Consider the following 21,825-nt stretch of genomic DNA (forward strand, 5'->3'; position numbering starts at 1 on the left):
CAGCACTGCGGAGGCAGAGGCAGAAAAGTCTCTGAGGCTCACTGACCAGCCAGAGTAGCCTAATTAGCGAGACCCATGTCTCGAGGGGGGAGAGAGAGAGATAGAGAGAGAGAGAGAGAGAGAGAGAGAGAGAGAGAGAGAGAGACTTGTTCCAAAAAGCAAGGTGCATGATTCCTGAAAAAAAATGGCACTTGAGGCTGACCTCTGGCCTCCATATCTGTAACGGTGCACGTGCGTCTTCACACACAGAGACATGCACACCCTCCCTCTACACACAAAAAAAAGAAAAAGGGAAAAAGCGAACCACGGACATTGTATCCATCACTGTCTCTTAGTGCATCCGCCCCACCGCCCTTCAGCCGCTCTCTTGCTTTTCTTCAACATCCTGACTCTGAGTCCTCATCTTTTCATGGATTGAGGCTTTATATTCTGGGCTCGGTAGCTGCAGCCACCATAGAATTACGTAATGACAAAGTGAGTTATTATCCAGCGTGGTTTTGGCTGGGTCTGTAACCTGTCACTGAGATACTTCAGTGTTGGAGTTTTCTCACAACTATTGCAGCAGTGACATGAAAAATGTCCCCTGTAGTCCCTAGACTCTGGGTCATACATCCTTAGAGTCGTGGCTCCACACTTGGTGAGGGAATGATGTTTTGTTGAGGAGAAGAGAGTGCAGTCACATTCTTCTTAGCTGTTACATTCATTCTTGTTAATCAAAAATTAAAAAATAAACTCAGCTCAAGCTTCCCAGGAAACTAGTGGCAGCTCCCATGGCCTGTTTAATTACACAGAATGACACCCAAATATTCCATCACCTCCCATCTCCGGAATGAACAAGCGAACTATGACGGTGCCTGCATCTGGGCGGTGGGATGAAAGGTGAGCTTTAATTTCCTCTTGTTCTGTTGTGCATTTGTTAGTTTTTGTACAGTGAACATGCACTGCTCATTAAAAAGCATTTAAATAGCTGAAAAGGGATCTATATAATTTTAGAAAGTTGTAAACAAAGGAAATACATACCCTCCCACTCCACTCTCTAGAAGCGGCCGCTACAGCCAGGTGGGTGTCTGTCCTTGAAGACTCCCTTCCAGGCATCTTCCGGTTTCTACTGAACACCTGTCAAACTTGGAGCCCCTTTCAGCTGCTCACCTGTTTATTTTATGACTTTCCCAGGATGAAGGTTCTGCATGCCCGATTCTCACTGTATCTCTAGCAACAGTGGCTGGTACGTAGTAGGTGTTTATTCAACAGTTACATGGTTGACTAAATGATAGGAAGATACATACATCTTATGGAGAGTTATTTAAAACTGCTGAAGAGGGAGTCTTTGGATTTTTGGAGATTCCTCCATCTCTTAAAAGTGATCCTGCCAGGTGTGGTGGTGCACGCCTGTAGTCCCAGCACTTGGGAGGCAGAGGCAGGTGGATCTCAGTGAGTTCAAGGCCAGCCTGGTCTACATAATGAGTTCCAGGAAAGCTGGGGCTACAGGGAAACCATGTCTCAAAAAGACCAAAAAAAAAGTGACCTGAATCAGTGGTTTAAGTCTTGCTATGCAGGTGTGAGGACCAGAGTTCAGGTCTCCAGAATCCACATCGATGCTAGGTGGGCAAGACCTGCCTGCAATTCCAGTCTCAAAAAGGCAGAGACAGGGGATCCCCAGGGCAAGCTGGCTGGTGAGACTAGTCATATTGTTCAGCTCTGGGGTTGACTTAGAGACTCTGCCTCAATAATAGAGGTGGGAGAGAGATGGAGGGTGATTCCTAACATCAGCCTCTGGCCTCCCCATGCACATTATAAAGAAGAACCTGAGCTGGAGAGATGGCTCAGCAGTTAAGAGCACTGACTGCTCTTGCAGAGGACCTGGGTTCAATTCCCAGCACCCACATGGCAGCTAACAACAGTCTATAACTCCAGTTCCAGGGGATCTGATCAGGGATGCCCTCTTCTGACCTCCTCAGGCACTGCATGACATGGATGCACCTACTGATGTGCAGGTAATACACTCATACATATAAAATTAAAAAAAAAACTAATAAAATAATTAAAAAGCAAACGAAGCTCTTTGAAAACAGGGTCTGAAGACTAAGCATGACTAAAACTTTATTCATACAAGTAAGTAAAGGACTGGGTTTGGTATCTGGGCTGTGACTGGGTGACCCGCATGGCCCAGCCATTCCTCTGTGCTGGAACCTACCTCTGTCTGTGCTCTGCCCTGCACTGAGAGCTCTTCAGGGATGACGTGAGTCCCACTTACTCTTATGTCAGCCTCAAGTGCAATATGTCCTGGTAAACTCTTGGCCAATGTCTGCAAATGTGTGACTCTTAGCCTCAAAGCATAGGCACTGCGAGACGCACTGGCCAGGTGGAAAGTGGTCTACGGCTGTCCCCTCTTGTCAACACCCAGAATTACAGCAGTTGCGTCTCTATCACCAAATCCACATTGTATTCCTCTATCGAATGCAGTCACTGACTGGGGACAGTGTGCTGATGTGCTGGGGTCCACCTTCCTTCCTCTGAGTCCTAACAAGCTCTGAAGTTCTTGTTCCAGGCTTAAATTTTTACTATTGTGTGTGTGTGAGAGAGTGCAGGTATGTATGTGCCACAAGGCACGTGTGGAGGTCAGCGGACAGCTTTCCAGGGTCAGTTCTCTCCTGCTACCTTTATGTGGTTCTGGAGATGGAACTCAGGTTGGCTAGCCTTGCGCATTCATCTCTACCCACTGAGCCATCTCACCAGCCCAGCCCTGCATTTCTTGAAGCTACTTCTGGCTCTGGAAAAGCAGCTTTTGACTTACAACGGCAGAGATGAGTGTTCAAGACAGACTGTGTGGTGTGGTCTACAAAGCCTATATCTGCTTCCTGCTTAGTTTTCACTGTCAACTTGACACAGCCTAGAACCAGCTGATAGGGAAGCCTTGGTTGAGGAATTTCGCAGATCAATTGGCCTGTGAGCATGAGGGATTATCTGGATTATTAATTAACATAGGTGGGGCAAGCCTACTTTGGGCAGCACCATTTCTGGGGCTTTCTGAGCATGAGGCTGAGTGAGCCAGTGAGCAGCGTTCCTCCATGGGTTTGGCTTCAAGTTCCTGCTTAAATTCCCACCCTGACTTCCCTCAGTGGTGTATTGCCTTCATGTATGTAAGTGCACCTGTGTCATGAAATGCTTGAAGAGGTCAGAAGAGGGTGTTGGATTCTCCTGTAACAAGCATTACGGAAGGTTGTTAACCATCACGTGGGTGCTGAAAATCGAACCCTCGTTCTCTATAAAGAGTAGCCAGTGCTTTTAACCACTGAGCAATCTCTGCAGCCCTTTATCTGACCCTTTATCATCTAGCCCTGTATGGGAAAAGTTTTCCAACCCCTGCTGGAATAGATTTTACAAAGAGACTGAATTACGGAGGAAGGCCATGGATCCTGTTGCTTGTTAAACCCAGTTCCAGGTTGGGTCATCAGATGGGTTAGGACTAAGTTTTCCTCACTGTTGTGTGGCTTAGTGAGATGCACAGGTTTCCTTCTCCCAAGAGGAAGCATCATGTGGCTTTCCTGGCTCTCCACAAGTGTTCCAGGCATCAATGTCTTGTCACTACCATCTCCCCGCGGTGCTGTGGGAGGATATGCAGAGTTGCGGGTGCCTGTCGGGGGGCACCAGGAGTGAGGGCAGAAGGAGAAGCATCACCCTTCATCCTCTCAAGCCCACGGGGAGGTACAGAACAAGGGAAGAGCATCAAGTCATAATTACATGAAGCTATTTAATTAGTTTTCACTTGTGTTGTTTATTAAAGTCAGACCCTGATGGAAATCCCTTTTTATCCTTTGAGAAGACATATTATCTCCTGGGTAAGATTTGGCACATCTAATGCCTGGTTAAAAATTCTTTGAAAAAAAATCACTTATTTGCAATTCATCCATTAATTAAATTAAATTTTATTGTGTGCCCACTGTGTGCCACAGGTGTTCACAGTCAGCCTAGTCTCTGGGGATTATAGCCAGGGGCTTGGTGGAGGGGCGCGGGAGGGGGAGACAGAATGCACAGGCAAGCAAGCAAGGATGGTTTTTGTTTACCACAGCTATGTCTTTCAAGCTCACTGCAAAGATGGACATAGCCAATGCTAAACTAAGTGTTAGGTCTGGTCATCAGACTTGCCAGCAGCTCAGAACATGATCTTGTTTTAAGTGTGTTTCAGTTAATGTCCCTATTTACACAGACTTGACTTGCTGGTGTTGAATTGGAGGCCAGTGTCACCCAGATTCATGTCTGAACAAAGACTGTGCATCAACATGGTTTTTTTCCCTCCATAAAGCTCAATATGGCTTCTGTGCTTAGGGACATCTGACATCACATCAGTGCCATTTTACCTAGGGAAATCACCAACAGAAAGGGTGATAGGTGAGGCGTGGTCTCATGTTCACACCTGACTGGCTCCTCTGGTCCCCACCATCCCAGGCTTCAAAAGAAACCTAGACAACAACAGAGATGGATGTGGGGCAGACGGGGTATGGCAGGGCACCCTGTACTCAGCACCCAGAAGGCAGAGGCAGGAGGATTGCAAGTGTGAGGCTAGCCTGAGCTACAAGCAAGGGCTGAGGGTGTAGCTTAGTGGCGACATGCATAGGTCCAGTGTTTGGTCTCCAGTAACACACACATGCACACATGACACACACACGACACACACACATGACACACACACACACACGTACACACACACACATTGCCAGTGAGCTGTAAGCTGTGCTTTCAGCCTGCTTCTGTATCTATGTGTGTGTGTGTGTGTGTGTGTGTGTGTCTTGTGTGTATAAGGACCTGAGTTCAATCTCCAGATCCCACCCCAACTATGACAGCAGCTTTTAAAACTGTCCTCTTTGTTGTTCTATCCCAGTGAACTGTAGGTATTCATTAAATGGTTTTGAAATGAATGGATGAGTGGAATAATGAATGAATCTCTCCCATCCTAGCACTGGCCCAAATGCAGACATCCTATTTGTCCTGCGTAAGGGATCACACAGGGATCTAAGGCAGCTCCAAGTGCCAAAATAAAGTCCAGTTTTATAGTGAGATTCCTGGCCACGCAGTTCAAATCCACAAGGGGAGCCCTAGATGAACTGTAGTTGGGGGACTTCAGTTTAGAGTCTCATCACTTAAAACTAGTGCTCTGGGAGGGGTGGGGGTTGGCTCAGCTGAGAAGCATTCCTTAGTCCCCTGACCTATATTATTACTGCAAGGTGTTCAGTCCTGCAATAAACCCTTGTGAGACTCTGAGATGTGCTTGCTGCTGGCTGGTGTTGGTGACTCACAGATGTCCTCTCCCCCTGACTTCTGCTGTAATCTGAAGCAGCAATCTACATCTACTTCAAATGTCTTTAGTCAAAAAGTTAAAAAGCTAAGCATAGTCAGGCATGGTAGTACATGCCTGACATCTCATCACTTGGGAGGTAGAGGCAGGAAGATCAGGAGGTCAACGTCATCCTCAGCTACATAGCAAGTTTGAGGCCAGCCTGGGCTACATGAGACCGTATCTTAAAAAATGGTTTAAAAAACTAAGCAAATTCAGTGGCTTAGAAAATATTGGACAAAGAAGCAATATTAACATTTGTCAATATTTTTCTAGATTGGTTCTGAGAATTAATTTCTCAGGCTGCCAAGAAAGCAAACGATAATTATATCCAAATACAGCCAATTTGAAACTGTGTTTTCAACAATGAGAATCTGCCCTGTGGCAAATTTATAACAACACAGGCAGACAGATGTTAAAAAGCTAGTTGATTTGCAAAATAACCTTTTGACTGTTTATCCAAACAGTTATTAGCTCATATGAACCAAACTAAGCCCCTTTCATCGAAGGTAACAGTGAACATTTTTGTTATTATCAAAGCCAGTATTCTATGTTTAACCAGTGAGGACAACAGATCTTTAAAAATCCAGTTGTGTAATTTATTAAACTTTCTCTCCCATTGGCATTTTCCTAACAGAAAAACCTGACCATTTGCAATAAGGGCTGGCTCTGCTAATAGTGCATTTACATAAATAATTAAGAATTCCACAGCAGCATGGACAATAAAATGTACTGCCACCATAAACTTCCAGTGGTAAACATCACTTTAATTAAAAATTACAAAGAACTCCTGTAAACAACTCATTTATATTTCAGGCATTGGCTGATGGCAGAAAGAAATATCTTGACTCATTAAAAAACAACAACGACAAAATGACCTCACCCCCAAATCTTATTGAGGTCAGTGACTGCATGTAATTAAAATGAAGTATTAACAATAGGTTTTAGTAGAGAGAGGGATTTCTCCCAATTTCCCCAGGGAGCAGGTGACTAGTTGGCCTTTAAGATCTCATTAAAATGTAAAAGGTGGGTGGTTCCCCAAATTAATTTTTTAAGTTTTGTCTTCTCTTGTGTGTGTGTGTGTGTGTGTGTGTGTGTGTGTGTGTGTGTGCGCGTGCATGCGTGCGTGCAGGTACCTGTGGAGTCCAGAAGGGGGTATTAGATCCCCTGGTGCTGTAGTTACAGGCAGTGTGAGCTGCCTGACATGGGTGCTGGGCACTGACCGAGTCCTCTGTAAGAACAGCAAATGCTCTTGACCTCTGAGCCACCCTCCAGCCCCCAGATCAGCCTCTCAAGTCTGCTTTTGAAACATGGTTTTGGAGTTGGAGATCCTCTTTTATGACTTTAAATGCTTATATCCTGCTTGTTCTGGGCGTCTGTCCCAGGGGTGACAGGATTTGCATTTTCAAGTCAAATGACTCACCGCCTTCTGCTTCCTGTGGCCTTAGAACTGACAGAATCAGCCCATGGTGGTTTTGTCCAACCCTTCACCATGGTTCTGTGTGTGATTTTCTTTAAAAAGGCCTTAATGTTAAGAGGGAACAAGAGGCTAAAGAAAGAGACTTGATGAGTCACAGAAAGACCAGGAAAGCTGAAACTGGCCATTTTAACAAGTCTTTTGGGGCTAAATTGTTATTATTCTTTGTCCCGTTCTCTACCATTTTGAATATGCTAGTGAATTCCACTATCCAGCTAAAAAGACCCAAGTTCAATGGACAAAGGGAGAGGGATCAATGTGAGAAAAAGTCAGTCCCCAAGAAATCAGGACAGAGCAGGGCATTGTCAGCGGAGGAAGAGTATCTAACCTGGGCCTAACTCAGAGACTGCATTCAAAGAACGGGCTCAGTTTGGATCAAGGCTTCGGAAGGAGGGTTGGCAGATGGAAATGGCTCTTTAATGAAACTTTCACGGGCCTGGAAAGCGCTGAGGCCCATGTGTCCTGCCAAGGCCACCCCTCCCGAGTTGGTGACCCTGCCTGGCGTCAGTTTAAAACAAGGCCGTGTGCAAATGTTTTCCCAGCTGGTGGACATCAGTCAGTGTGTAAAGACTGAATGCTGGAGAGGTGGGGCAGGAGGGGCATGCGTTTGAGGCCAGCCTGAGCTACACCTTTAGGGTTGGTATGATGGCTCAGTGGGTAAAGGTGCTTGTTGCCGAGTCTAATGGCCCAAGTTTGATTTTTGGAACCCACACTGAAGGAGAGAACCAACTCTACAATTTGTCCTCTGGCCTCTACATGCCCACATCTGTGTGTATGTACACACAAGTAATAAAAATATTTAAAAATGTTAATAACAATGTCTCTGTGCACTCAAACACTGTTGTGCTGACACCCACCTGAGCTACCTTCATCTACCCTGGGCCTGATAACTGGGCTCTGGCCATATGCCAGGCCCAGAGTCAGGCCTGGGCTGGTTTAAGACTTTGGGCCCCTCAGAAATTCTTTACCTTATGGAATCCTCACCCAACTGACACCAAGCAGATCACAATATATCCATATTGCCAGCGGATTTTTTTTCTGCAAAAACCAAGTGTTTTAAATGATTTAAACGTGTGTGTGTGTGTGTGTGTGTGTGTGTGTGTGTGTGTGTGTGTGTGCTTTTGCATTTATTTGGCTAGAAAAACATTCTACTCATGACTGCCTATCATTTCCCTGGTATCTACCAGGCTGTTCTGCAAGGGGAAATGGGTGTCTAGTTGGCAAAGATGAAGATATTTCTTCAAAAGTTAACTTTAGTATACAGACATTGGCATGAAATGGGAATATTTGGTATTTAATTGGGATTTTTATTTTATATTTTCCCTTCCTCCACACCCCTCCCTTGATTCCTCCTTTCTTCCTTCCCCTCCCTCTCTCTTTCCTCCCTGCTCCATCTTTAACTTCCTCCTGGACCAGTATCACTGTGGCCACACACTTTCTGGGAGGTTTAGACACAGACCATTTCCTTCAGAAGGAAACACACAGCACTTAGCACTCTGTCAGGCCTCCAGGGGGCTTGAAATTCAAACCAGAGAGGGGGAGGGGGAAGAGGGAGAGGGAGAGGGAGGGAGGGAGGGAGGGAGAGAGAGAGAGAGAGAGAGAGAGGAGAGAGAGAGAGTGAGAGAATAACTACAGTCCTTGCTTTCTGTTTTCAGAGAGGGCCAGCCTGCAGTCCAGGCTGGCCTTGAACTCACTGTTCATGTGGTATTGGGAATGGAGCCCAGGGCCTCGTTCATGCTAGGTGAGTGCCTCCCCCAGTCAGCCTGTTATCTCTTATTCTGATTATGTAAAAATCTAGTACCTACTGCTGCTGGGTGCTGTGGTTTGGACAAGCATCCCCCAAAGGCCTGTGTGTTGGTGGCTTGCTCCCCGGACCGTGGAGCCTTAGGCGGTGGGGCCCAGTGGGAGGAAGTTAAGCCACTGCAGGTCCTTGAATCCCCACCTACTTCCCACTCTTTGCTTCCGTCTGTGAGGTAAAGAGATTACCATGTCACCCCGACACCATGACGGGTGATGCCCCCACAGCCACAGAGCAACAGGGATGAGGGGAGGGTGGAACCTCTGAGACTATCAGCCCAGATAAACCTTTCCTCCTTTAAAAATGTTGTTTTGGTGGTGCTGAGATTTGAACTCAGTGCCTCATGTATGTGAGTCCCTTTCCTCCTAAGTCCTCTCTAAGCCAGTCATCTCAGGCAGTTTGTTATAGTAGCGGAAAGCTGGAACGAGATATTTTCATTACAAAATTTACTGTGTAGATTTTTGTTAAATCAAAATGTTGGATCCACATGGTAGAAACCACTAGTCACTTACCAATACCTTAGCAGAGACCCTCAGTCATAAAAGCGGGCATACTACTCCCCCATTGTGTGACAAGTTTCCTATTACCTCTTGTAGGTAGGCATGTTTATGTGACCAACTTTGGCTATTAGGGCTTAAAATGAAATGTAGTTGAATTCAAGGAAGTCACCTTAAAAACCAGGAAGTGAGCTGGGACATGGCTCAGAGCTTAAAATACTTGCCATGCAAGCATGAGGATTGGTGTTCAGAGCTCCAGAAACCTACGCAAATGCCGGGTGGGTGTGAGGACCCACATGTTAGCTAACAATCATTCGAGTAACTCTAGTTCCAAAGAAATACTATTCTCTCTTCTGACGTCCTCGGGCATTACCCAACACAGATGTAGTTACATACACACAGGCAATACACACACACACAGACACACACACACACACACACACAGACACACACACAGACACACACACATATATGCACACAAAAAAATAAAAATTTCGGTTAAGATCAAAGACTTATTGAGAGCGATTCCTGACATCAACGTTGGACTTCTACATGCATGTGTACATGTGTGTGCCTACACACATGCAGAGACATACATTCACACACATGAAAAATGGAATAAAATACAAGCAAGAAGTAGCCCTCATCATCCCCTCTCCTATCCTGCTATATGAGGTACAGATGTGAGAGTCGGAGCACTGGCAGCCACAACGGATCATGAGGAAAACGGAGCCAGTGCAGCAGTGTTAGAACAGCCAATGGAAGGACCCTGGGTGTCTGGTCACATGCTGGGGTTGCCACACCTGCTTCAGCCCTGCCTCATGTGTGAGAAAAGCCCTCTCTTCTAAGCCCGTCATCTTGAAGCTTTCCGTTCCACTCAGTCAAACTTACTTCCCACCAATACAGTGTTGAAACATGCTCACTGGTGAGGCTCCCTAGAGGGGCGTTGTGACCTTACAAGGATAGGGGTCAAACCCGCCCCCCATCTTCTGGTCAGCACATATGCTGAAGTCTCAGCTGTAGAATCGCTTGCTGCAGACCCCGGACGAGATGAGCCATGTCTGAACAATGCTCAGATTAGGAATCGCTACGTATGGCTGTGTCCACAGAATTCCCGATTGTTGGCTGCAGGCTCACTTATGAGTCCACGCTTCATTACAGTTCCCCAAGTGTCCTGGAAAGATGCCCAACTCCCATTTGTGTGCCCCAAGGACACTTACCCTGAAAGCTAAGACAAGTCTGACCAATCATTCTGAGGCTTGAAAGGAGAGGGCATGACCCCAGCTGTTTTAGGGCATAACACCATTTTCCTGACCTCATAGCAGATGACTGTTCACCCACGACTCGCGTTTAGAGAGCGCAACTTGGCCTGGGTCCCAAACTCCCACAGCTCTCTCTCTATCAACCCTCATTAGCAACATCCACACTTTTGTACCAGTTCCCGTACCCCTCAAGAATCTGTACTTAAGTTGTTAAAAAGGGTTTTGTCTGATGGGAATGATTAAGGATATTTTATTTTCTTCTTCATTCTTAATTCCCTTTTCAAAAGTTTCTTCCCTGAACTGTCTCAATATCATAGGGTTAGAAGACATAGCCATTACACAGGAGAAATTCATCCGTCACCCGGCGGCTGATGTCCGATTTGATTTGAAGCAAGGCACACAGAGTGATGGGCTTTTAAATGGATCTTAATCACTCAGGCATTTCGGAGAATACAGTCTGCTGCCTGGATACGTCCTGTCTTCAGGGTTACAGGCTTGGCAGAGATCAAGATGCCTGGGCTGCTCAGACGCCTCCCGTGTGAGATGAAATTTCATTGCTGCTGAGCCCAGATGTGCATTCCATCATACAAAGATCAGCATAAACCAGAGGACCAAACAGGGTTGGTTAGAAGGGAGTCCCTCCAGGATGGGGCTGCAGTGACCATTAAGGTCAGGCTGGACCCAAATGAGGCTCTCAGGATACTGGTCGAGTTGGGAAGCTGACCCGCGAGTCACTGGTGTTGAGACAGAGGTGATAAGTGGCGCCTCCATGGAGCACATGGAGACAAAGTGGAAAGGAGGTGTCATGGAGGAGGAGGAGGAGGAAGAGGAGGAGGGGGAGATGGTGACATCAGAGATACTAAAATGTCACTGGGAGATGCCTTATGCATCTTTCAGAGGAGGAGGAAGAGGGAGAGGAGAGGGAGATGGGAAGGGGGAAGGGAAGAAAGATCCAGGAGGATGAGAAGAAAGCTTAGTCAGTAACATGTATGGCAAGCCTGAGGTTCATCCCTAGAACCCACACAATAAAAGCCAGGCACGACGGTGTGTGCTTGTAATCCCAGTGCTGGGAGGCAGACACTGGAGGGTCCCTGGGACTCACTGGCCAGGCAGTCTAGACCACTTGGTGAGCTCCAAGCCAGTGAGAGGCCTTGTCTCAAAAGACAGGGTGGACAGTGCCTGAGGACTGATACCTGTAGTTGACCTCTGGCCTCCACATGTACACATACATGCACATACATGAACAGGCACATACACACATAAAGAGAGAGAGAGAAAAGGGGAGAAAGGGAGAGAAGAGAGCCAGACAGAGAAATCTGGAGGGAGAGAGATGCCAGGAAACACAGGGGGGAGGAGAGGGGCAGAGGGAGGCAGAGATGAAGAAGGAACAAGAAGTGGACAGAGCGAGGGGCAGGGCAGGAGATGGACAGTCAGAGAAGGCACGGGGCAGAGTCACACAGCATAGCCATGCACAGTGGGGACAGCCACAGTTCCGAGGACTGCTGGGCCCTGGCCGAGCGGCCGCTGAGAAAGGGGGTTGTTAGGGTCAGAGGCTGAGCCAGCATGACTGTTCTCACTGCTGCAGGCAAAGATCTTGAGATAAAATTAAAAGTTCCCAGAGTGAAGTCGCCCCTCTTCCAATCCCGCTCCCTAAAGAATCATTAGAGCCGCAACAATCACGGAACAACTCAAGGTCATCGCATCTGCCTGCGAGGATTCACAGAAAGCATCTCTCGGCCTGGCCCCTCCCTGCAGCCCTGCTTACCCAGGACGGCACTTCTCAATGTACAAGATCAAAAGCTCCATCATTAACGAGCTTTTTCCTTCCTGGAGTTCCCAGGGCAGCATCTCCTCCTGTTGGTGATGCTATCTTGGACTTCCGTGAGCTCAGAACCAGCTCCAGGAGAGGGGAGAGTGGAGACCAAGGCAGAACAGGATCAGGATGGGGAGGAGGGGGAGCGAGCAGGAGAGGAAGGGGGAAGGTGGAGGAAAGGGCAGGGGAGGGAGGGTAGAAAGGAGAGGGAGGGAAGGTCTATCTCTTGTCAGACTGAGAAAGGGGTATTTGTTAGGCAATTCTGATTCCCAGTGGGGAAAGGGGCCAGTCCAGGATCCTTCAGCTAGTCTAGCATCACAACTCAGCCAGCCCAGTATCATCCCCCTGGTCCAGCATCCCTCACCTGGCCTACCATCCCTCAGCTAGTTCAGCATTCCTCACCTGGTCCAGCATCCCTCACCTGGCCTACCATCCCTCAGCTAGTTCAGCATTCCTCACCTGGTCCAGCATCCCTCACCTGGCCTACCATCCCTCAGCTAGTTCAGCATTCCTCACCTGGTCCAGCATCCCTCACCTGGTCCAGCATCCCTCACCTGGTCCAGCATCCCTCAGCTGGTCCACCATCCCTCAGCTGGTCCAGCGTCCCTCACCTGGTTCAGCGTCCCTCACCTGGTCCACTGTCCCTCATCCCTCACCTGGTCCAGCATCCCTCAGCTGGTCCAGCGTCCCTCACCTGGTTCAGCGTCCTTCACCTGGTCCACTGTCCCTCACCTGGTCCAGCGTCCCTCACCTGGTCCAGTATCCCTCACCTGGTCTAGCATCCCTTACCTGGTCCAGCATCACCCAGCTAACTTGGCAGTAAATAGACGCTGACCCTCTTAGGTGACCAGTCACAAGGGCTGCCTGTGCCTCCTAATGGCTCATTACTTAACCCCATCTCCTGAGAAGAGCCTCCTGCCCACTGTAGGTGACTGACCAGGCCCTCACAGGAGATGCTGTCCACTGTGGGTCCACACAGCTGGGCCAGACCATCAGCACTGCCCATCCTTTTGCTGTTCAGTCAAGGGTCCAAGCTGACTGAGTCAGCCCCTCCTGGGCCTGGCTGAACTGTCTCTGGGGAGTGTGTGGCTCTTTCTGCAGGCAGAAAGAGGACTGGAACAGGGCCAACCCTGTGGCCCTACAACTCTGTCTGAGGATGGAGCTAGCTAGGGAGAAAAGCTCTGTAAGACCAAGACAGAATCTGAGCCCAGTACCCCAGTACCACCCACTAGGTTCAGGGTTCCTATGCCTCAGTGAATTACACTAACCCATGTGTTGCTTGGCACAGGTGACCCTGAGCTGGGTCTAGGCCTCTGGTGACTGAGGGTCATGCTGTGGGGGTTGAACCTGCTACTGGATCATGCAGCTCCACAGTGTTCCAATACCTGCTTTCCCACAGTCTAGACATCCTCCCTAGCATCTCTGGGGTCTACCTCTTTCCATGGTGGGTGTCCCCCAGTACTACGGGTATGATGGGGAGCCCACAGCCTGGATCACTGTTCTCCAGGGCTCTGCTGCTGACCTTAGTGCCTTCAAAGTCACCAATTGACTGTCCCTCTGCAGCTGGCCCCGCCCCTGTATCCCATGTGCAGGGAAGAGTCTCTGTGCTCAAACATCACATTCGGCCAGTTGCATTGCAGCAGCCCTTCTATCAAGGTGCCCTGTCCTCTGCTCAAGCAGGGCACCCGGGACTCCCTGGGGTGGTGAATGGGGCTGGGTGACACGGGAGGGAGGGGAGGGGGCTGGAGCTGCTGTGCTCTCCCTGTGAGGTCTGACAGTTGCCACCCGGAGTCTGTGCTTCTCCAGTGATTCCCCCATACTGTAAACCATCCACAGACTGTCCCAGAAAAGTCACACTTTGCCTGAGTCAGCCAGAGCTGGATTGAATCACACAACCCAGACAGACCCCTCCTTCCCCGTCTGCCCTTGGTGTGGGCTCTACAGCTTGTGCATCAGGAAGTCCGTCACTCCCTTTCACATGAACACTGAGTCTCAGCAGCACCCTGAGCTTAGCCGGCAATGGCAGAGCCCAGGCTTAGCAACGCTGGCCCAATGGCAACTCATGTTACACCCTCAGGAATCCCGTGCCTCCTCTCCTAGAACCACAAAATGACAGTAAACAGCCTGAAGGCAGCCTCAGTCTGCCCTACTGTCTTGTAGTTCCCATCAAAGCACTTAAGGAAAGCTCTCTCTTTGATGTTTAAAATATATATTTCCTTTTCCAGAAACCCAGTGGGAGGGCTGGGGGTCAGGGAGAAAGAAGGAAGGGGAACGGTGACTCTCACTGTTATGGGATTTGGTCGTATCTTGCACGGGTCTCATGTTCATCTGGCAATTCAGAAAGTTTGGATGTAAAAAGAAGCCCACTTTGGGGGATGGGAAACAGCTCCAGCCTCTCCCCGGTCAGCTGGCTCCCTACAAGATAATGCCAGGTTTTCTTGTATTTTCCAAATTGGAAAAAAAAAACCAAAAAAAGAAAACCAACATGTTCATTACAAGCAGGTGTAACTTGATTATTTGTGCCTTCTGTGAGCAGAAGATTCGATTTTGGAGGGAAAGATGAATAACTTTCACTTGTAGAGACAGGCTGTGCATCGAGGCCTGCGCTGACCTGCTTATTGTGCGGCACCAGCCAGGGCCTTGTGCAGTTGCTGCTGCTCCTGTGCCATCGGTGATGACCGCTTAACGAAACCTCATTATGGAAAGGCCTTCTATCTAACCATGGCTTAAGCAATAAAGACAGAAATTGCTGAAGATACATTTTTTTCTGCTTGTCATTTGTCAGTTAAAACCCCAACCCACTGGCCCACTTCTAAGGAGCAGGCAAAGTCCTTGCTTCTTACCTCTGATGCCCAGAGTCAGTTCCTTGCAGACACAGGAACACTGACCTATGTTCTTTCTGGATCCTCTACTGGAGCAAGTTCCCAAACTCGTCTGAATTCATACTATCTTTGTGTGTGTGTGTGTGTGTGTGTGTGTGTGTGTGTGTGTGTGTATAGCTGTATTCCTCTGTCACTTTCCACCTCTATGTCACCTAGGCTGGCCTGGAACTCAGAGATCTGCCTGCCCCTGTCTCCCAAGACATGTACCACCTTTCCCAACCTCCACCTTATTTTTTGAGGCAGTGTCTCTCACTGGACCTGAAGCTCACTGATTCAGCTCGAATGGCTGGCCAGCAAGCTCCACAGATCCTCCTGTGTGCACTGTGACACCCCCAGCTTTCACATGGGTGCTGGGGATCCAAATGGGTCCTCGTGCTCTCAGAAGCACTTTACCGACTGAGCCGTCTCCCCAGCCCTGAATTCTCAATCTTTATCTGCAGATGGAATCCACTAATGATTTTCTCACAGCATTTTATAATTGGCAACCAACTCGACCAACTTCAACAACACGAAAAGGAAAGTGATTCCTGCCTTGCCCCCATCTGTGGGTCCCAAGCTGCTCACCTACCTGATGGTTTGATGTTGCAGGGAGTCAGGGTCTGTAGCGTTTACTGTCAGCAGCACGCTGCCCACAGAGATGTTCTCCTGCTTAGTCACCATCATGGGGTCTGGGTAGAAGACTGGGCCTTCATTGACATCCAGGACGGTGATGTGGACAGTCGCCGTGGAGCTGGGGCCGTAGGAGACATCGGGCACCAGCGGGTCCTCATTTTCCACTTTGATCAGCAGAGTGTGAAAGGCAGAGATCTCATAGTCCAGGGGCTGGGGAGCAGAGAGAAGGCGTCAGGCCGGTATGTACCACCAAGGAGGGACCACTTTGCACACGGCCCCTCTGATGTCGTATGAGCAGCTGAGTCCTTGGGAACGGATGTGGGTTTCATGGTTTAAGCCTGCGCAGTGTCAGGCGTTCTCTTCATGGAAAAGAATACGGGGGCTGGGGATGTGGCTCCAGAGGTAGAGTGTTTGGTTAGTGTACACAGAGCCCTGGGTTCCATCCCCAGCACCCCATAAAACCAGGGGCGATAGCATACGCTTGTGATCCCAGCACCTCAGCTAGAAGCAGGACGCTCAGTTCGGGGCTGGGCTGGTTGGTTTGCTGAACTTGACACAATCTAGAATCACCTGGGAAGAGCGTGGTAGTGAGGAATTATCTAGATCAGGCTGGCCTGTGGGTGTGTCGGCGCAGACTGTTTTAATTGAGATGGGAAGACCCACCCTGACGGTGGGCAGCACCATTTCATGGGCTGGGCCCTGAGCCATATGAGTGAGGAAAGTTATCCAAAAGCCACAAACAGAGCTCCCTTTGCTCTCTGTCTGCCCCGTTCTTGACTGTGGCTGTGCTGTGACTCACTGCGTCGAGTTCCTGCCTCAACTTCCCTAGAATGTTGGACTGTAACTTGGCATCACAAGATATAACAAACCCTGGTGAGACAGGCGTAAGCTTAATACAGCAGCTGCTTTTGAACGTTCCTGGGATAAGCAAGCAGCAAACTCCAAAAAGTTGGGCATAGCAGGTCTCCTTGTTGGCGGGATGGGATGACCAGGAGCCAAGGACATGACTTGCAGGCAGGCAGGCAGGAGGCAGAAGATGGGGGGAAGGGGGCAGGGACTAGGATGTGAAGCTGGGGAGAGAGCTAGGCAGCCAGAAGTGGGACCTGGAGGAGTGAGCCAGGGGCTCTGGCTGACGATAGCACCTTTCTATAACAATTATGGCTATGTGTGGGGAGTGTTAAGCATCCCACAGACATAGTCACAGATACACACACAGAGATATACACACAGACACACACAGACACAGACAGACACACACACACACAGAGACACATACATAGACACACAGACACACACACAGACACATACACACAGATACAGAGAGGAAATATCTCCTGGTCATAACTGCTCTCCCTCCCTTCACCCACAGCTCCCATCAGGGTCAGCACTAGATTTTTTTTTTAATGAAGCAGAGTTGGGGTTTAATAGACCTTTTAATATAGGCCTAAGCATGGGGATTGAGAGAGCAAGAGAGAGAGCGAGAGAGTGAGAGCGAGAGCAAGAGAGAGAGAGAGAGAGAGAGAGAGAGAGAGAGAGAGAGAGAGACAGAAAGGCGCTCAGAAGCAAGATGCACCGGAGCGCAGGGGTCTGGGCTCTGGAAGTTACCAGGGTTAGGCCTGGAAGGGTTAATAGAAGTTAATCCTGGATGCTGCTAGCTGCCTTCTCGGGTTCCCCTCCTTGCCTCTAATCCAAGAATATTTATGGCCACATCTTCTTACCTCAGATTCTAATAATAGATTTCTGCTCATCCTAAGTCACACCCCTAATCTACAACCCTGTTAAAGCAAATTTCATACAAAGGCCAGGGGGCTGCCGCACTTGGCAAACAGTTATTCATCCCAATTGGGACCCTGAAGGACACAGAAGCCTCTGGCTTGCGGGGTCCTGACTATGCTGAGGGTTGGCACTCCTTAACAGGTCTGAGACCCTGAACACCCAACTCTCCTGAAACCCGTCCCCAGCCCTCAGCAGCACTGGGCAGACCCAGAGGGCACAGCTAGGAGGCACTGAGGATTTCTTGGCATGACCGCTCCCTAGGAACACAGCATTGTTGTGAAAATAAAGTTAATGAACACATTCTGGTGGTGTGAAATTCCAAATCTAATACCACTGAATTTTCTGTCAGGATGAAATGCCTCGAGGGTGGGGGGTCTCTTGTAGCTCTGAGGGTCGGGGGTCTCTTGTAGCTCTGAGCTTAGTGGGGCTCTAAATGCTTGGTAGAATGTGGACCGGAGCTTGAGCAGGGTGGGGGCGGGCAGAGCCAGGCACCTAGCCAAGGGATTAAATGTGGGCTGCTGAAAATGTGTAAGCTTATATATACCAGGAGTGCACGTATTTATAATGTGGTTTGCATGCCTGTCTATGTGTCATATGGACATGTGTGTTTGTATGTTAGACATGCATATGTGCTTTTATGTGTTAGGTGTGCATGTGTGCCATTTACATGTTAAACTGAACTAGTAATATATCTTAGATTGGTTTCTTCATATTTGTGTTATATGGACGTGTGTATTTGTATGCTTGACACATGTGCATTTATGTCAGGTGGGTGAATATGACCTCATGTTTTATGGGCACACATGTGCACTTAACTAGATGTGCATGTCTGCACATCTACATGTGTACAGGTGCATTTAAATGTTAGATGGGCATATGGGCATGTACAAAGTAAAGAGTGTGTGTGTGTCCATGAGCACATGTATGTATGAAGTGGCTCAGTTGGGATCTCAGGAAGTGGAGCCTGAGGCAGGGATCTGGATCTGCATGATTTCCTGTGGTACATTCTCCCAGGGAAGGAGAGAGGAGGTGGGAGGAGCCATGCTGTGGTCCCTGCTGTACCGAGATCAGCAGGATGCTGTGGGGAGCTCAGAGTTAGACTTGTTTGTGGACTTGTCTTATCCCAATGCAAGGGGCTCGCCTTTTGCAAGCCTCCCCAGTCAGGCCCTGGTTGGAGGTTCTCCCCAGGGCATGGCCCATAAACTCCCTATCTAGCCAGAGAAAGGGCAGCTAGGAGAGTTAACCGCTAACACGTGCAGCCTGGGAGGTCCACCTTGGTCAATCTGGGTGAAAGCTGAGCCACCATGACTGGCTTTTTTTTCCCCCTAAAACCTGGATTCTGGGGATCAAGCAATCTCAAGTCCTCATGCTTACAAGGTAAGGGCTTTGTAGATCAAGGTTTATGCTTATTGATGCTTCATTCTTGGAGGACAGAGGAGGAAACAGACTTAAAATGCAGGCTGGGTCATGTCAGCTGAAGAACCGCATCATGACAGCTGTGGGGAGGTTAGGAGAGTTGTTCAGAGGCCTTAAAGCTGAGTCAGGTTCTCATCTGCCAGACCCACACATGCTCAGCCCTGGGTGGCAGGATGTGGCAGGAGGCTTGCGTAGGCCTGAGGTGGCACATGGGGCGCTATGCGGCTGGGGAAGACCCACTCCTGGTTGGCTGCTCTCTAGCCATTACCAACCCTCTGCCTTGCTCTCCTCTGTGTGGAGCCCAAAAGGCCAGGTGTGGGCCTGCTCAGCCTTCTTTGTAGCTATGGGCGGGAGAAAATCCAGCCGTTATCTACCTACCTACTTATCTGTCATCTATCTATCTATCTATCTATCTACCTTTCTATCTATCTATCTATCATCTACCTATCTATCATCTATCTATCTATCTACCTTTCTATCTATCTATCATCTATCTATCTATCTATCATCTATCTATCTATCTATCTATCAATCAATCTACTATCTATCTATCATCTATCATTATCATCTATCTATCTGTACACGCACTTCTAAGGTAGCACCCTCCCATAGTCTCCCTCCCCCAACTCGAGCCCTTATACTCTGATGTCCCCACTACTGTCTGCTGTGTTGTCAGTACCCCCAGCCATTCCCCACTACTTGCCCTTCTGGTGAATCTAGTCAGCCTATCTAGAGGTCTTTGTTCTAGGAGGGTCAGCTGTTCCTCATCTAACAGCAATCAGTTGTCAATATTCCTTTAGATAAGATTGGGGTCTGCTGTTCATTTTCCCAGTTCTATGCTGGGTTACAACCTGGAAATCCCTTTGGCCACCCTGGACAACAACTCAAAAGAAAGTATCACTTTTCTTGCATTGTTCCTTGTTATGTAGCCTTTAGCTATACATATGGACTCTTATGAAATTATATTGGCCATAAATAAAAAGAGTTTAAATGAAGGTACCTTACAAGGGGTGACAATACCCCAATAGATACCTCATCTAGCAAATGTAAGCCCCAGTAGCAAAAATGGGTTTTCTCTCTTTGAGTTCTTGGCCAATATGATGCCATGGATACCCAAACATTACAAGCTATTGACAGTGCTCTTGGTTACCATTCAGAACTTGAAGAAGACTTGATGAAGACAACACATGGCTGAGTTATAAGACACAGGAATCAAGTGGGTACTGCCCTGGAAGTTTCATTCCTACTAGCTAGGGCTTTCATTTCAATTTTATTCTGCAGAAAACTTTTACCATAGAGAATTTTTAACACAATAATAGTCTATTGATCTATCATCCATCTACCTATCATCTATCTATCATCTATCAGCTCTCTCTTATCTATTTTATCTCTCTACCCACTATGACACCCACCATATATGATTGAAAGCCATTGGCTGATAGGTCACTGTGGGAAGTGAGCTGAGTGCCTTTGGAGAAGATGCTTTCATTGCTAAGAAGAGAGGTGACAAGTGACCTCCCTCCCTCCCTCCCTCCCTCCCTCTCTTTCTCTTCTTTTCCCTCCCTCCCTCCCTCATGATTGACTGAGTTCCGGGGGGATAGGATGTCTTGAGCTTTATATCTATAAGAAAACACCCCAAACATCAGTATTGCCCCTGCTGGCTCGCTGACAGTGGGCCGCCAGTCAGTCCCACACTGCTGCACTGTACCCAGCTGAACAGATTCTTCAATTCTCTTCATCATCTGAGCCACAGTGGTTGGGCTTCCTGTGACCTTCAGAAAGCATTCCCGATAGAGGCACCGTGGAGAGCACTGAAGAACGTGGCCAAGCCTGTCTCTTTCCAGAAGGCTGTCCCTGAGCTTCGCCTCAGATGTGCTTAGAGGCAGGTAGAGCTCAAGTCCTTCCCATCATTTATATCTGTTGAAGTCCTAAAGTAAAGCAAATCTTCTCCCTAGGGCAATGAAGCCTGGGAGAGCCTGGTCTCCATGGGTACCTCTTTTTTGGAGTTTGTGGAGAAAATGGACACAGTGATGGAGAGCCCCCCCCCAACCCAGAGCTGTGTCCTGGGAACCCCAAACTCACCCCTTGCTCACATTCTGATCCAGCATTTGGAGCCTGTGATTAGATGGCATCTTTGAAGTCCTATTGAGCTACAACTTGTTAGCCACTGTGTCATTAGCACAGGACCCTGGGGTCGGAACAGCTCCTTCCTGTGAGTGTGATCTGGCTTGCATTTTACTTTCTTCCAGCCTAAGCAAACACATTTGGGGATTGAGCCCCTCTGGGATACATGATGGAGATGTATATCTACTCAAGATTTCTCCTGGAGCTGCAGGACTGGAAGACCGTCCACATCCTCTATAGACCCAGGGCTAGCAGCAGAGGATGGCCATGGCTGCACTGATTCATGACTTTCACCCCTTTGAAAGCAGCAGCCTTGAATTTAAGAGGCCAATGCCAGGCTCCCCCGAAAACTCCACTGTCTCCTATATTATTAGGGAGAAAGAACTGGGCTAACCTAGGCTTGGAGGGAACTCAGACCCTGTGTCCCCCAGAAGTCAGGAGTATCTGTGATCTGCCATGCTCAATGGCTCTGTGTCCTGCCCCCAGGGGCATTGTGAGGCTGCTGGTACAGGTGCTCACAGGACTCTGTCCTGGTCAGTTTTTGATAAAGCCTAGAGTCCCCTGGAATAGGGATTCTCACTTGAAGAATTTCCTTGATCAGACTGGCTTGTGGGCATGTCTGTGGGCCACTGTCTTAAATGTAAATTCATGTGGGAGGGTCCAGCCCACGGTGGGTGGCACCATTCCCTGGGCAGGTGGTCCTGGGCTGTAAGAGAAAGCTAGCTGAGCATGAGAGATAGAGATGAGAGATGAGAGAGAGAGGGGGAGAGAGAGAGAAGAGGAGGAGGAGGAGAGAGAGGGAGAGAGAGAGAGAGAGAGAGAGAGAGAGAGAGAGA

General features: G+C 48.6%; 1 protein-coding gene across 1 annotated transcript in view; it reads right to left on the reverse strand.

Moving 5' to 3' along the window:
* Cdh13 (cadherin 13) overlaps nucleotides 1-21,825 on the reverse strand; it is a gene marked incomplete at its 5' end in the record, with an annotated part of 301,949 nt that overhangs the window by 97,530 nt on the left and 182,594 nt on the right. Inside the window, 1 exon segment of the mRNA XM_008827928.3 lies at nucleotides 15,630-15,883. Coding sequence (XP_008826150.1) covers nucleotides 15,630-15,883 — 254 coding nt within the window.

Source organism: Nannospalax galili, unplaced genomic scaffold, assembly GCF_000622305.1.
Source record: "Nannospalax galili isolate Female #2095 unplaced genomic scaffold, S.galili_v1.0 scaffold933, whole genome shotgun sequence".
Classification (NCBI taxonomy): Eukaryota; Metazoa; Chordata; class Mammalia; order Rodentia; family Spalacidae; genus Nannospalax; species Nannospalax galili.